General features: G+C 47.3%; 1 protein-coding gene across 1 annotated transcript in view; it reads left to right on the forward strand.

The window, feature by feature from the left end:
- CDAN1 (codanin 1) overlaps positions 1–14,494 on the forward strand; it is a 177,906-nt gene extending 163,412 nt beyond the window's left edge. The window contains exons 24-28 of the mRNA XM_073552672.1: positions 4,074–4,181; positions 4,596–4,659; positions 4,743–4,945; positions 12,754–12,849; positions 13,904–14,494. Coding sequence (XP_073408773.1) covers positions 4,074–4,181; positions 4,596–4,659; positions 4,743–4,945; positions 12,754–12,849; positions 13,904–14,029 — 597 coding nt within the window. The 3' untranslated portion in view covers positions 14,030–14,494. The remainder of the gene's footprint in view (positions 1–4,073; positions 4,182–4,595; positions 4,660–4,742; positions 4,946–12,753; positions 12,850–13,903) is intronic.
- The last annotated feature ends 288 nt before the right edge of the window (positions 14,495–14,782 follow it).

Genomic DNA, 14,782 nt, shown 5'->3' on the forward strand with positions numbered 1-14,782 from the left:
TAGTCTGACATGACTTATTAGTTACAAACCCATGCTGACTCTGTTTAATCACTTCATTCTTATCCAGGTATTGACATACATGTTGTTTAATAATTTGTTCAAAGATCTTTCCTGGTATAGAAGTCAGAGTCACCGGCCTATAGTTGCCTGGGTCCACCTTCTTCCCCTTTTTGAAGATAGGAACAACATTTGCTCTTCTCCAGTCTTCTGGCACTTCTCCTGTTCTCCAAGAATTTTCAAAGATTATGGAGAGGGGTTCAAAAATTTCTTCTGCTATCTCCTTCAGTACTCTGGGGTGTAATTCATCAGGACCTGGAGACTTGAATTCATTTAGGTTAGCTAAGTGTTTCCTCACTATCTTTCTGTTTATACACTCACTGGCCACTTTATTAGGTACACCATGCTAGTAACGGGTTGGACCCCCTTTTGCCTTCAGAACTGCCTCAATTCTTCGTGGCAGAGATTCAACAAGGTGCTGGAAGCATTCCTCAGAGATTTTGGACCATATTGACATGATGGCATCACACAGTTGGCGCAGATTTGTCGGCTGCACATCCCTGATGCGAATCTCCCGTTCCACCACATCCCAAAGATGCTCTATTGGATTGAGATCTGGTGACTGAGGAGGCCATTTGAGTACAGTGAACTCATTGTCATGTTCAAGAAACCAATCTGAGATGATTCGAGCTTTATGACATGGCGCATTATCCTGCTGAAAGTAGCCATCAGATGTTGGGTACATTGTGGTCATAAAGGGATGGACATGGTCAGCAACAATACTCAGGTAGGCTGTGGCGTTGCAACGATGCTCAATTGGTACCAAGGGGCCCAAAGAGTGCCAAGAAAAAATTCCCCACACCATGACACCACCACCACCAGCCTGAACCGTTGATACAAGGCTGGATGGATCCATGCTTTCATGTTGTTTACACCAAATTCTGACCCTACCATCCGAATGTCGCAGCAGAAATCGAGACTCATCAGACCAGGCAACGTTTTTCCAATCTTCTACTGTCCAATTTCGATGAGCTTGTGCAAATTGTAGCCTCAGTTTCCTGTTCTTAGCTGAGAGGAGTGGTACCCAGTGTGGTCTTCTGCTGCTGTAGCCCATCTGCCTCAAAGTTCGACGCACTGTGCGTTCAGAGATGCTCTTCTGCCTACCTTGGTTGTAACGGGTGGCAATTTGAGTCACTGTTGCCTTTCTATCAGCTCGAACCAGTATGCCCATTCTCCTCTGACCTCTGGCATCAACAAGGCATTTCCGGCCACAGAACTGCCGCTCACTGGATTTTTTTTCTTTTTCGGACCATTCTCTGTAAGCCCTAGAGATGGTTGTGCGTGAAAATCCCAGTAGATCAGCAGTTTCTGAAATACTCAGACCAGCCCTTCTGGCACCAACAATCATGCCACGTTCAAAGGCACTCAAATCACCTTTCTTCCCCATACTGATGCTCGGTTTGAACTGCAGGAGATTGTCTTGACCATGTCTACATGCCTAAATGCACTGAGTTGCCGCCATGTGATTGGCTGATTAGAAATTAAGTCTTAACACACAGTTGGACAGGTGTACCTAATAAAGTGGCCAGTGAGTGTAGATATCCTGGATTCTTCTATTCCCTTAATAGGACAGTGAAGAACAGTTGATGTTACATTTCCTTTCTGAGAGTAAACAGATGCAAAATAGGAATTTAAAAGTTCAGCCTTCTCAACATCCTGTCTTACCATTTCATCATTTTCATCCTGTAAAAATCCTATAGCATCTTTGACTTTTCTTTTACTTTTGACATATCCCCAAAATCCTTTATTATTGCTTTTGACATCTCTTGCAAGCCTCAATTCATTTTCAGCTTTAGATAATCTGATTTGTGCCCTGCAGGTTCTGCAGACAGCATTATATTCTTCTTTAGATATGCCTCCCTCTTTCCATTTTATAAACATTTTTTTCTTCCTTTTTAGCATGTGCTTAAGTTCTGTGTTCATCCATCCTGGTTTCCTTAAATGCTTCCTATTCTTCCCTCTTTTCGGAATTGTTAACAACTGTGCTTTGAGAATTTCATTTTTCAAGATTTCCCATCCTTCCTGGACATTTTTGTCTTTAAGGATATCCAGCCATTGGATCCCTCCAATTCTCTTTCTGAATCCCTTAAAATCTGCCTTTCTGAAATCTAACCTTGACGTCTGAGTCTTCACAGGTCTTCCGCCTCTAGTTATCCAAAATTCTAAAATAGCATGGTCGCTACCTCCTAGGGTCCCAGCCACTTTTACCTCCTCAACCATTTCCTCCCTGTTTATAATGATTAGATCCAAGGTAGCAGTTCCCCTTGTTTTCTCCCTTACCTTTTGGAAGATAAAGTTGTCAGCAAGAGAGGATAAGAATTTCCTTGACCTGTTAGTTTTGCCTGAGAGAGATTCCCAACAAATGTCTGGATAGTTGAAATCTCCCATTCAACTATGTCATATTTTTTGGAGAACTTGGCCATTTGATGCATAAAGAGTTCATCCATATCTTCAGCTTGCACAGGCGGCCTGTAGTAAATGCCTACAATGGTGTCCTTTCCATTGTTCTGTCCTTGTATTCTTACCCAAACAGTTTCCACAGAACTCCCAGTCTCTGAAGCTTCAATCTCTGTGCAGATATACGCGTTTCTAACATACAATGCGACACCCCCTCCTCGTTTATCAAGTCTGTTTCTTGCAAATAAGTTGTATCCTTCTAGTCTTGTATTCCAATCATGTGTATCGTCCCACCAAGTTTCAGTGATTCCAATGACATCATATTTCTTTTCCTGTGTTAGTAGTTCCAATTCCAATATAGGGTGCCCCTGGACGCCTGGGACCCTAACCTGGTCCTAAGTGTTCTGCAGGAAGCTCCATTCGAACCGCTACAGGATGTCTTTGTTGTACCTGTCCTGGAAGGTGGTATTCCTGGTGGCCATAACGTCTATCAGGCGGGTCTCGGAGCTGACAGCCCAATCCTGCAGAGCTCCGTTCCTCACTTTCCATAAGGATAGGGTGGTTCTTAGACCAGCCCCTCCTTATTCTGCCGAAGGTCGTTTCCTCGTTTCACATTAATGAGGATATTGTCTTGCCTTCTTTTTGTCCAGCATCGGTACACCGGGTGGAAAAGGCCCTGCATACGTTAGACCTGGTGAGAGCACTCAGGAGGTACGTGTCGTGGACGGCACCCTTTCGTCAGACACACTGTTCGTGCTCCCCGAGGGGCGCAGGAAGGGACTCGCCTCAAAATCGACCATAGCCAGATGGATTCATTTGACTATTCAGGAGTCCTACCGCATCAGAGGTGCGCCGATTCCAGCAGGGATCAGAGCACGCTGTACTTGGGCAGTGGGCTCCTCTTGGGCGCTTCGGCACCAGGCTTCGGCGGAACAGGTTTGCAAGGCAGCAACCTGGTCCAGCCTGCACACATTTGCCAAACATTACAATATCCATACTCGGGCTTCAGCGGATGCAAGCCTGGGTAGAAGGGTTCTCCAAGCAGCGGTAGCGCACCTTTAGACAGGAGGTGCATGTAGCTTGGATCAGTGAGTCAACTTCCCACCCAGGGACTGCTTTAGGACCTCCCACAGTACTTGTGTCCCCCAGTGAGGCAAAGGAGAAACAGGGATTTTTGTGATAAACTCACCGTAAAATCCTTTTCTCCGAGACGCTCATTGGGGGATACAGCACCCACGCTATTAGCCAGTTGGCTCTTGTTTTGTTTAATATGCATTATCGTTGATATTAGGGTGGTTTTTTTCTGGACATGTTACCTGCATTAAGGCTGATTGTTTTTCTCCTGTTTTTGCACGAAACCGATTTCCGCCCGCAATCGGGGAGAGGGTGTATACGGCGGAGGAGGAGCTAACCTCTTTTTTTCACTTAGTGTCAGCCTCCAGGCGGCAGTAGCCATACACCCACAGTACCTGTGTCCCCTAATGAGCGTCTCGGAGAAAAGGATTTTACGGTGAGTTTATCACAAAAATCCCTGTTTTCTGTTTCTTTACCATTGCTGCTATTATAGATTTTGTTTTTTAAATCCTTGTAGTTACCTTTAGCATTCGATTTCTTTCCAGGAAATTCTGTGCATTGCTCTTGGACCACGTAATAAAATAGAAGGAGCAGAAATCACACAACTTAAAAGTTTTATTAATAGTCTCTCGGAAACTTTGAATTGCAGAAAGGTAATTTATTTGTAGTATTCGCTGTAGTTAATGTTTTGTGTTTGATTTTTTTTTTTTTAATTTGTCTACGTGTAGTTTTTAGTGAAGTTCAATTACCAAATAACTTAATTTTTATTATAACATAACCATCCATGGATTCCTAATGGTACTAAAAGCACAGTAACATTATATGTTATAATTGCATAGCGTATATTTAGCAAATGATGGCTTCACGTGTTTAGGCTAGATTTCATTGGCTGGCATATCTTGGCATGACCAATATAAAATATTTACATTTAAGAAAACAACACAAGTTTGTTGAAATGTAATAACTATTGCATCAAACTACCCGGTATTGTAATAGTACTGAAATGACAGCCCTTTCAAGTGCTGTTTTTTTTGTATTGTCTATATAATTCACTTTTCTTTTCACAGTACCTGACTAATACAACAGAGCATCATCTTGCAAAATGTACAGTTGAGCTGGCTTCACTTATAGGTAAGGCTGAACTAGCATGTAGACCACTAAATAAATAAACTGTACAACACTGTCCTCCAAGACACATTTTCTTTAATTTGCAGTGTTTGATCAAATTCCATTGCATGGTTATACAGCTTCAGAGCCAGATCTTGTACAACAGCAGAGCAGGAAGCTTGAAGAAACCAGAAGTGTCCTGACATCTTTACTTACAGTCTGGGGGAATGACTTCAGGGTTCCAGTACCAGTACAGCTAATGTTTAGTCTCAAAAATATCACTAACAGTCGGCATGTTCAGAGCTGCAAGGTGAGATTAGTTATGATTTGATGACTTGATTGTACTTTATGATAAAAATTTGATTCACAGTGCTCTGGTCCCATGTGGAAGCCAGTCTTCACTTCTTTGCCTGGCATCATGGACACCTCTGCCCCCAAATCTAGTCTTTACTAGTCCTATTTGACGTCACAATGGGCTTGGTATACACCAGAGTCACCGGGCACAGACATATACAGCTTTGGCAGAAATTAAGACACCACTGCACTGTTTTATAAAAATCAGCTTCTCTACATGTCTGACAGCCATTCCATTCCAGTGTCAGTTGAATTCCATCCAGAGTACACCTCATTCTACTTAATGTGCTTCTGATTCAGGTGATCACCTGAACCAAATCTTATTTAACGAAGGAAAGTATAAAAACCCTGCTGTGGTGGTCACAATCCTCTTTCAATAGGACAAGCTGGATGGCAAAACAAGTGCTAGTAATGTCCCAAAAGTAATAGGAATGAAAAAATAACTTTTAACCATGCCAAAGAAGTTGAAAAGTCTTGAGTGAGGGAAAAAAAGGCTCAGTTCTGGCTTTACTAGCCCCCATCCTTAAAATTTCTAAGACTGCAGTCCATTACAACAAGGTCAAGCAGCGGACATTCGGGACAACAAAGCTACAGATTGGCAGAGGGTGAAAATGACTCTCCACTGACCGGTATGACCGTCATCTTATTGGAATGTCGCTCAGCAACCGCAGGATAACATCCTGAACCCCACTGAAAACCTCTGGAATGTAATCAAGAGGAAGATAGTCACAAGCCATCAAACAGAGAAGAACTACTTAAATTTTTGTACCAGGAGTGGCATAAGGTCACCAAAAAAGGGGTGTGAAAGACTGGTGGAAAGCATACCAAGACGCATGAAAGCTGTGATTAAAAATCATGGTTAGTCCAAAAAATATTGATTTCTCCTTCGCCTCATTGGGTGACACAGATACTGTGGGTGTATGCTTCTGCCGCTAGGAGGCTGACACTAAGTGAAAAAAAAAAAGGTTAGCTCCTCCTCCGCCATATACACTCTCGCCCCCATTGCGGGCGGAAATAAGTTTTTTGCAACGGATCCTATTGAAAGGGTCCGATTTCCCCAAACCAACAACGGGCGAGCACATGCGAGTGTCCCTCCACGTATCCTCTCCCGCGTCATGGGACACAATGCCGGACATAGCTCTGACCACCCCTAGGTATTGAAACCATGGGCTCTACAGAGGCACAAGACTAGTCCCTGTGGCCCCCACTACTCCACCAATGGTTAGACTGCGGTGCTGCAAGGTGGGGGACAGTCCCTCTCCTCACCCCCTGAAGGGGTTAGATGGAGCTAGGGTGCCTGCACTGTCCTATTTTATCAAGGCCCCCTCACATACCTGCACTCAGGCTGAAGAGAATCATCGGTGAGGAGAGGTTCTGGGAGGGCTCCAGCAAAGATCTCAGGGCTGGAGCCCCAGCCGGCGGAAGCAACAGGCCATGCAAGGCTGAGGGTGGCTGGATCCGTCAGGCGGCGCCGCGCAGTCAGTGGTGCCATGTTTTTTGTGTACCACGCCCCTCCCCCCCAGTCGGGTAGGGGAAAAATTGAGGCTGCGGCTTCAGCCGGAGCTGGGACGCGGCCGGAAGTCCCGCCCCTGGACCCGCGTGTCACTTCCGGCGGCCCGCCCCACACTGGGCGGCGGCGAAGAAATTTAGGCCCCGGCTTCGGAGCTCAACTAGGCCGCAGAACGGAAGCACCGCCCCTAGAGCGGTTTTACATGCTGGCTCACTCCCACAGCTGGTGGCGCGCGATTTGAAGGAAGCAGCCAGGATGGGGGGCGCAGGACTGGGGTAAGTGCTGCCCGAGAGGCCACGCTACAGGGAAAACGAGGTGCTACCTCCTCCCCACATCCCCAGCAGCGGACAGATACAGCATGTCCGAAAAGGCAAAGATGCACACGTTCTTTTACGCTGCATGCATCTCGTCGGGCTGTGTTTCCGCAGGCGCAGAGCAAGCGAAGCCTGCGAATCCGAACGCGCCCAGGAGCCCTCCCCTGCGACCTTGACCAATGTGTCAAATCCCCCGGAGTGGGCCCGATCACTGTCACAGTCCATGGCGTCGCTTACGAGAGCAATAGAGTCCCTTCAAGCCCCAGATAGGGGCAGGGACGATGGCTCACCAGCCTTAGAGGGAACCTCCACCTCACAAAAGCCTCAGGCCTGCAGGGGCTGCTCTCACTCCAGGCAGACCCGGAGGAAACAAATCCACACAGTGTCGCCTAGTCCATCCGGTGCCTTAAAATCCGTAAGCTTTGCTTCTCGCTCCCCGTCACCAGTGGTTGATAGCGAGCAGACCTCAGATTGCGACTCAGACGAGCTCCTTGACCTGGACACTCCAGGGTCACATGAAACAGTGGACAGCCTCATAGAAGCAGTCAATCAGACCCTGAGGATTGAGGATGATTCCGCAGCGGCGACAGGGCATAAAGTGGCATTTAAGCTAGTGAAGCGCCTGCACAGAATTTTTTCCTCTCACCCGGAGTTTGAGGACATAGTGCAGCGGCACAGAGAATGTCCAGACAGGCGTTTCTCGGGTCAAAAGGCACTCGAAACAAGGTATCCGTTTGCTCCGGACCTCCGTAAAAGATGGATGGAATCCCCGATGGTGGATCCTCCGGTTTCGCATCTAGCCACTAAGACCCTGCTTATCCGTCCCTAGTGTTTCCTCGATTAAGGATCCCACGGATCGCCTCATAGAGAGCTTAGTTTGAGGCGTCCGGGTCAGCACTCGCTCCCTCATTCGCAGCAACTTGGGTAGCCAAGGCTATGATTTCATGGTCAGAAACATTAAACAAGGTCACGCAGGAGCAGGATCTACCTGCAGAGATTTCGGAGGTCGCAGGTCAGATGGCGATGGCCGGAGACTATGTTAGCAATGCGTCTTTGGATGCGGCCAATTGCTCGGCACTTGTTGCCGCTAATGCAATTTCGATCAGAAGAGCCCTATGGTTAAGGACCTGGTGAGCGATTCTTCTAAGAAGTCCTTGACTTCCCTGCCTTATCAGTGCGGCCGCCTATTTGGGGAGAAGTTGGATCAACTTATCTCCGACTCCACAGGAGGAAAGAGCGGGTTTCTCCCTCAACAAAGGGTCAAACTGCTTTTTCGTCACCCGTTTCAGGTACGTTTTCGGGCCTTTCGCAACACCGGGTGGACTACAGCGGCCAATTCCGCCACCTCAGGCTGCCCCAACCAGGATAGGGAGCGGCAGGTCTCATATAGAGCCAACCCATTGGGGAGATTGCGTACTCAGCAGCCCAGATCGAGGGGATCCAGATCCCAAAGATCGTCGGCCAAATTACTCGAGGCCTTTACCAGACGACACCAGCAAGGTGGGCGGCCGCCTACTCTGGTTTTTCCACATCTGGGCCAATGTCGCTTATGACGCATGGGTAAAGGAATTGGTGGCCTCAGGTTACAAAATAGAATTTGTCAGATACCTGCCAAGATGGTTTTTTCTTTCCCGGCTTCCCAGGATGGATGCCCAGGCAAGGGCTCTATTGGGAGCCATCAAATTGCTCCAGGACAACGGAGTAATTGTTCCAGTGCCGGAACCAGAAAAAAATCAGGGGTTCTATTCAAACCTTTTTGCGGTTCCCAAGAAGGACAGGTCTGTCAGGCCTGTTTTGGACCTGAAGCTTCTGAACAAATTCATCAGGATCAGACTTTTCCGGATGGAGTCTCTCCGGTCAGTCATATCGGCCATGGAGCAGGGAGAATACTTGGCCTCAATAGATATCCAGGACGCATATCTGCATATTCTCATTTTTCCTCCTCATCAGAGGTTTCTACGCTTCACCATCAGCGATCTACATTTTCAGTTCGTAGCACTACCCTTCGGACTAGCCACGGCTCCCAGAGTGTTCACAAAGGTTATGGCAGTTGTCATGGCCATACTGCATTCTCGAGGCATAGTCGTCTTGCCTTATCTGGACGACCTCTTGGTCAAAGGCCCTTCAATACGGGCATGCGAGGAAAATGTCAACAACACGCTAAATTCTCTTGCCCTCTTAGGGTGGTTGGTCAATGCGAAGAAGTCATCCCTTGTGCCAGCTCAAAAGATCTCCTCCCTAGGAATGATTCTCGACACTCGCCGAGGGTTGGTAATTCTCCCTCAGGAAAAGGTGCTAGCGCTCCGGCAGGGAGTCCGGGCACTTCGGCAACCGGTCCCTCATACCATCCGATCTGGGATGAGTCTAGGGAAAATGGTGGCAGCAATGGAAGCGGTACCGTTCGCCTAGTTCCATCTTCGCCCCCTGCAGCACGCCCTTTTGTCAGCTTGGGACAAGAATCCCTTCACGCTCGACCGGCAATGCCACTGTCCTTTCAAGTCAGGCAGTCGCTCGGCTGGTGGTTAACCAGTTCCTCTCTGACCCAGGGGAAGCCTTTCCCCCCAGACCATTGGTTGGTGATGACAACCGACGCCAGTCTCCTCGGCTGGGGAGCGGTGTTTCGTCACCACATGACCCAGGGACGGCGGTCGCCACTAGAGGCACGCCTCCCGATCAACTTATTGGCGATACGAGCAATTCGGCTGGCTCTGCAAAAGTTTTATCACTTTCTAGCAGGCCGCCCCGTCCGGTTTCAGTCGGACAACGCCACGGCGGTGGCTTACATAAATCACCAAGGGGGCACCTGCAGCAGAGCAACCATGCACGAGGTGGGGCACGTTCTGCAGTGGGCCGAAGCAAACCACTCGGTTATTTCGGCTGTCCACATCCCGGGCGTAGAAAATTGGGCGGCAGACTTTCTCAGCCGGCAGGGTCTTGCATCCGGAGAGTGGTCTCTACATCCCAAAGTCTTCCGGCAGATTTGTCAGCTGTGGGGAACTCAGGATGTGGACCTGATGGCGTCTCCGGATGTGGACCTGATGGCATCCAGAGTGAACGCCAAGGTGCCCACATATGTCACTCTGGCCAGGGACCCGCAGGCAATTGCTGTGGACACGTTGGTTCTGCAATGGAACCAGTTTCGCCTCCCATATCTATTTCCCCCGCTGCCACTACTTCCGAGGGTCATCAAGACGGAAGGGGTCCCGGCGATTCTGCTGGCCCCAGACTGGCCCCGTCGAGCGTGGTACGCAGATCTAATGCAGCTGCTCGCCGACGTTCCTTGGCGCCTGCCAGAGCGCTCAGATCTACTTTCTCAAGGGCCGATTAGCCACCCGAACTCAGGGGTCCTGTGTTTGACGGCATGGCCGTTGAATCTTGGATTCTAACCCAGGCAGGGTTCGGGAGCAAGGTGGTCGCTACAATGATTAGCGCCCGAAAGCCTGCTTCAGCACGAATTTACCACCACACCTGGAAGGTGTTTTTGCTTGGTGTCTAGGCCGCGGTGTTTCTCCGCTGAGATTCTCGATCCCCAACATCTTGACTTTTCTCCAGTCGGGCCTAGACTCGGGCTTAGTCCGAGGTTCCCTCAGGAGACAAATATCGGCCTTATCTGTCCTGTTCCAGCGCAGAATTGCTACCAATCTGCAGGCGAAGACTTTCATCCAGGGAGTCTCCCACTTGGTACCTCCCTATAAGGCGCCTATGGACGCTTACGACCTTAACATGGTCCTAAGTGTTCTGCAGGAAGCTCCATTTGAACCGCTTCAGGATATCTCCTTGAGGTACCTTTCCTGGAAAGTGGTGTTCCTAGTGGCCATCACGTCTATCAGGTGGGTTTCAGAACTGGCAGCCCTATCCTGCCAAGCCCCGTTCCTCACTTTCAATAACGATAAGGTGGTGCTCAGACCAGCCCCTCCTTTTCTGCCAAAAGTCGTGTCCTCGTTTCACATTAATGAAGATGTTGTCTTGCTTTCATTTTGTCCAGCACCGGTGCACCGTGTGGAAAAGGCTCTTCACACGTTAGACCTGGTAAGAGCCCTCCGGAGGTACGTGTCGAGGACGGCACCCTTTTGTCAGACGGACACGCTGTTCATGCTTCCCGAAGGGCGCAGGAAGGAACTCGCCTCAAAATCGACCATAGCCAGATGGATTCGTTTGACTATTCAGGAGTCCTACCGCATTAAAGGCATGCCGATTCCAGCAGGGATCAGAGCGCACTCTGCTCGGGCAGTGGGCGCCTTTTGGGCGCTTCGGCACGAGGCTTCGACGGAACAGGTTTGCAAGGCAGCAACCTGGTCCAGCTTGCACACATTTGCCAGACATTATAATATCCATGCTCAGGCCTCGGCGGATGCAAGCCTGGGTAGAAGGATTCTCCAAGCAGCGGTGGCGCACCTCTAAACAAGAGGTGCATGTAGCTTGGATCGGTGAGTCAATCTCCCACACAGGGACTGCTTTAGGACGTCTCACAGTATCTGTGTCCCACAATGAGGCGAAGGAGAAACATGGATTTTTGTGATAACCGTAAAATCCTTTTCTCCGAGACGCTCATTGGGGGACACAGCACCCACCCTATTAGCCAGTTGGCTCTTGTTTTGTTAAAATTTGTATGCATTTACTAATTTGATAAAGGGGTGGTGTTTTGGACATGTTGTACCTGTATTAAGGCTGATTTTGTTGTCCTCCTACTCCTTTGGCACCAAACTGGTTTCTGCCCGCAATAGGGGCAAGGGTGTATACGGCGGAGGAGGAGCTAACCTCTTTTTTTCACTTGGTGTCAGCCTCCTAGCGGCAGAAGCATACACCCACAGTATCTGGGTCCCCCAATGAGCGTGTCGGAGAAAAGGATTTTGCGGTGAGTTATCACAAAAATCCATGTTTCTGAACTCTTCCGGAGTTAAAACATTAGTATTGTTGTTTCTAAATTATTATCAACTTGTTTTCTTAGCATTATTTAAGGTCTGCAAGCACTGCATTTTTTTTGTTCTTTTGACCATTTCTCATTTTCTGAAAATAAATACAAAATTTAGTGCTTGGAAATGCGAAGACATGTTGTCAGTAGTTTATAGAATAAAAGAGCAATTTACATATTACTCAAAAATATACCTATATAGAGAAAAATCAGACAAAATAAAAATTTTGCAGTGGTCTCTTAATTTTTGCCAGAGCTGTATACTGTCTTACCACAAGATGACTGAACTGCATGTTGAACCAGGGCAGCTCAAATTGAATTGCTCACCTCTATTAGGCTGGTTTCACATTAGCGCATTTTCAGCGCGCGCACGGCCGGGGGTAGCTCCGCCCCCGAGCCGGCTCTCTGCCCGGCGTGCCCGCCCCTTGCTTGTAGCGCCGCCTACTAGCGGACAGCGGCGCCTGCGATCGGCGCACCCTATCTTTAGCATAGGGTGCGCAGATCGTGCGCAGGCCGTGCGCTAGTTGCGCTTTGACCTGTGCTGCGCACTTTTGACGGTGCGCCGTGCGCGCCAAAATCAAACTTTTCGGATTTTGGCGCGCACGGCGCACCGTCAAAAGTGCGCAGCGCAGGTCAAAGCGCAACTAGCGCACGGCCTGCGCACGATCTGCGCACCCTATGCTAAAGATAGGGTGCGCCGATCGCAGGCGGCGCTACAAGCAAGGGGCGGGCACGCCGGGCAGAGAGCCGGCTCGGGGGCGGAGCTACCCCCGGCCGTGCGCGCGCTGAAAATGCGCTAATGTGAAACCAGCCTTAGATGTTTTTTCAATGCTGACACAGACATATCATAACCATCTTCTGTAATGGTACTTCTGTGTCAGCATGACAACCCAGTCTGATAGTGTCCAACTAACCATATAGAATATTCACAGTTGCTGAAAGCAAGAGGAAAACTTTTAAAAACAGTGCATAATTGAACCGTGTGGAGTAAGCTTTTCATACATTTGTGTTTTCTGCTTGTAATGCAGTGGGAACTGTTCATGTTTATGCTACAACAGCTGTCCAGTATGGGTCTTCTACAGGACGCCGACATCTGCAGACTTCAGGAATGCCAGAGGACTTCGGTAAGAAGAATTTAGTATATTTTGAACATGTTGAGTTCAGAGGTAAGAAGTTTGAAAAAAAAAAAACGTATTGGTTTCAGTTCAATTGAAGGCAGCTAGTACATGCTGCTAGTTTCTTTTAATAACAAACAAAAAAAACCTCAGGATCTTATACCATGATTGTTCTGTGTAACTGTCCACTTAAGAGTAGCTATTCTTTTGTTACAGATCGGTTGGGGTCCACTATGTATCCATGCTAGCCCGTTCAGGAGGCAGAAGTGCTCAGAGCAGTGAACAGTCTTAATTAAGTTGTCCACTACTCAGACAACCCCTTCTCAATCAGTATGTTTTTCCCTGAGTAAAATAACATTTATACTCCCCTTCTATGCTGTTCTAGGTGTGCCATCACTCTGGCGTAAATTGCTTTGAAAAGTGTCAAAATTTTTGCGCAGCTCTGTTTTGCACAAAAAGTTAGCGACTTTTGGCATTTGCATGCTAGTTTCTCGGCTCGCCCAAAGGAGGCTGAGCTGGGGTTGGAGCATCTTGTCTAATTCAGTATGACAGAAATCTTACTCCAGTCCTACATAATAAATCAGAAGAGTCTAATTTCCACAGGCCCCTTAATCAAGACCGGCGTGAAAACCACCAGCCTTAATTGGGGCTCTAGACTTTTCTCGAGTGTGGGCTCTTTTGCCTTCTGAGCAGCATGCTACAGAGGAGATTTTCTTAATTTATTTTTTAAAAGATTAGCGTAAGTCTTCAAAACTATACCCCATTGATCCTACAGTATGCAGATCAAAAGAAGGACCTATGAAGAGAGGGATTTTTGGTACTAACCGTAAAATCTTTCCCAGAGCCTTCATTACAGGGACACAGCTAAAGCTAAAACATGGTTACCTGTGTCCCCCCAATAAAGCAATAAAGAAAAATATTTACATTATAGCCACAGAGGATGTAAATGAGGCAGGAAGACTAACGTTAATTCAATTAGCTGCAAAATCCACATCTATTACATGCAGATATTGCGGTCTTATTTCTTCCTATGCATTAATAGCAATAATTTTCTCTTCTGTAGGATTTGTTGGCGGACTTGGATAGATTAATACTTGGATTTAAAAGTCTAAGAAATCCAGAGGGACCAAAAGACACCCCTTGTATACATGTGCCACACACTGTAACTGGAATCATCGCCCCCAGCTAGTCCTGGGATCAGTCCTTGTACATATATTATTCGCCGCTGCTATGTCTGCTATGTTTTTAACCTGTGAATGAATGAGAACAAGGAATGGTGAGTGATTGTTCATCTACTACCTGCAGCTAACAAGTGATCTACAGCTGTAACCACAACTTTATTCAGATTATATCTTGATTTCTCTAGAACTGTATGTATTTTTTATGTCGCAGTATTTAATAAGCATCTGACGGCCGTGTAGACTGCATTTTACCTTGTTTTAATAGGTACAGGTGTTTCCGCTCTTAGTTCAGCCATGTTATACAGACACTCATTAAGGTATTGTAATTACCGACACAGATTTTTTTTTTTTTTTAGCATATATTAAATCACAAATGTTATTAAATCACTTATATTGATTTAACTTGATCAAATTGTTTTGAGTTTAGCAAAAAAAAAAAAAAACATTTTATAGGACCCTGGTCCTGTGGCCTCTAGACCAGAGCACGCCTCTTACTGTACTCTAGGTGCCTCTGCTGATTCTTAGTCATGCACATGATGTAATGGCGACCTACTAATCAGGAGCTCTCTCAGGTAGGAGATTCTCAGCTTTCCCGTGCGGTGCCCACTGAACCATCTTTTGTTCAACTCCACTAATTTTACAGATTGAGTGCACTGATATAATTAGTATTTAATAGCATCCGTTGTTCGGTGCCTCATAGGTCAGTTTTAATTTCTATACTAATGTGTTATTTTAAAAGCTAAAATGTTTCTACTCCGCAC

The sequence above is a fragment of the Dendrobates tinctorius genome, unplaced genomic scaffold (assembly GCF_039654945.1).
Source record: "Dendrobates tinctorius isolate UK_male_01 unplaced genomic scaffold, ASM3965494v1 ptg000194l, whole genome shotgun sequence".
In the NCBI taxonomy this organism is placed as follows: Eukaryota; Metazoa; Chordata; class Amphibia; order Anura; family Dendrobatidae; genus Dendrobates; species Dendrobates tinctorius.